Source organism: Etheostoma cragini, unplaced genomic scaffold, assembly GCF_013103735.1.
Source record: "Etheostoma cragini isolate CJK2018 unplaced genomic scaffold, CSU_Ecrag_1.0 ScbMSFa_1589, whole genome shotgun sequence".
Taxonomy (NCBI): Eukaryota; Metazoa; Chordata; class Actinopteri; order Perciformes; family Percidae; genus Etheostoma; species Etheostoma cragini.
The window spans coordinates 34,388-36,126 of NW_023265658.1; the positions used below are offsets into that span (position 1 = coordinate 34,388).

The window sequence follows — 1,739 nt, forward strand, 5'->3', positions numbered from 1 at the left end:
TCTGTCTGTCTGTCTGTCGGTCTTCCTGTCTCTCCCCCTGTCTCCCTCCCTGTCTGTCTGTCTGTACCTGGATGTCTTCCTGTCTCCCTGTCTCCCTGTCTGTCTGTCTGTACCTGTCTCCCTGTCTGTCTGTCTGTACCTGGATGTCTTCCTGTCTCCCTGTCAGTCTGTCTGTCTGTCTTCCTGTCTCCCCCCCTCCCTCCCTGTCTGTCTGTCTGTCTGTACCTGGATGTCTTCCTGTCTCCCTGTCTCCCTGTCAGTCTGTCTGTCTGTCTGTCTTCCTGTCTCCCTGTCTCCCTGTCAGTCTGTCTGTCTGTCTGTCTTCCTGTCTCCCTGTCAGTCTGTCTGTCTGTCTGTCTGTCTTCCTGTCTCCCCCCCTCCCTGTTTGTCTGTCTGTCTGTCTGTACCTGGATGTCCTGGATGCGTTCTTTGATCTTGTCTGCTCCGAAGTGTCCCCCAGCGACCAGCTCGTCCCCCTGCCTGATGGTCTGCTGCAGGTGGGCGGCGCGCCCGCTCATCTCGTCTTCTAAGGCTTTGTGCTGACTCAGCAGGCGCAGCGCCCCCGTCAGATCCTTCCCATAATCCTCGGAGGACAGGATCTGCTCCTTCTCCCTGATCCAGCCCTCCTGCACGCAAAGAGGCCAATGGGAGGAGAGTGCAGATATGAGTCGTGCATGCTCACATTTCAACAGTTTACGACATAACTGTAGTGAAGTTTTCTCATTACAAACAATAACAGAAGATGGGAATCAATTTAGAAACGTCGTAGCTGTCTATGCTAACGTTAGCTCAAAACACCATTCAACTGAGAGCCTTTGTTGTGTTTGATGCTAACTTGTAGCTAAGCTAGCAGTTTACCAACTTGGTCAAGTAGGTCCATTTATACTGTGATGACGTTACAGAAGTCTCTCGTTAGCATCTCGGAGGCTACTTCAGACGCTACAGAAGTCTCTCGCATTAGCATGCAAGCCGCTATGCCACAGCGGTTAACGAGCGAGCTAACTGCTAACACACCCCGCTGCTAATTAACAATACAAATCCCGTCATTATATGTAATTTATAAAAGTTTCTAGTGTCCATGTATCGGGTTATTCTGTAGATTGCTTATAATATTATTATTATTATTAATAATAATAATAATAATAATAATAATAATAATATTAATAATAATAATAATATTAATAATAATAATAATAATAACAATACAAATAATAATAATAATAATTATTATTATAATAATAATAAAAATAAAAATAAAAATAAAAATAAAAATAAAAATAAAAATAATAATAATAAAAATAAAAATAAAAATAAAAATAATAATACAAATAATAATAAAAATAATAATGTAATAATAATAATAATAATAATAATAAGGTTGAACCTCTTCGGCCATCTCCCAGAAGAACTTCCAGAGGCGGCGGGACTCCTCCAGGCGGGCCCGGCGCTCGGCCGCCAGCTGGCTCAGCTCCTGGTAGCAGAAGTCCATGTGGTCGACCCGGTCCCGGATGATCTGGGGGTCACACGGCTTATAACCTGTAGGGGGGGGGGGGGGGGGGGGGGGGGGGGGGGGGGTATTACTGTCTGAGGACAACTGAGAGGAAGAGACAGGTGACGAGCTACAGTGTGTTGTAGATGTCCGTCTGTCTGTCTCGCTGTCCGTCTGTCTGCAGGTGTGTCTGTGTGTGTCTGTCTCCCTGTCTGTCTGTCTGCAGGTGTGTCTGTGTGTGTCCGTCTGT

At 45.5% G+C, this 1,739-nt stretch overlaps 1 protein-coding gene across 1 annotated transcript in view; it reads right to left on the reverse strand.

Moving 5' to 3' along the window:
- LOC117940061 (spectrin beta chain, non-erythrocytic 1-like) overlaps nucleotides 1-1,739 on the reverse strand; it is a 14,425-nt gene that overhangs the window by 8,054 nt on the left and 4,632 nt on the right. The window contains exons 4-5 of the mRNA XM_034865461.1: nucleotides 1,385-1,536; nucleotides 366-626 (exon numbers count right to left, since the gene is read on the reverse strand). Coding sequence (XP_034721352.1) covers nucleotides 366-626; nucleotides 1,385-1,536 — 413 coding nt within the window. The remainder of the gene's footprint in view (nucleotides 1-365; nucleotides 627-1,384; nucleotides 1,537-1,739) is intronic.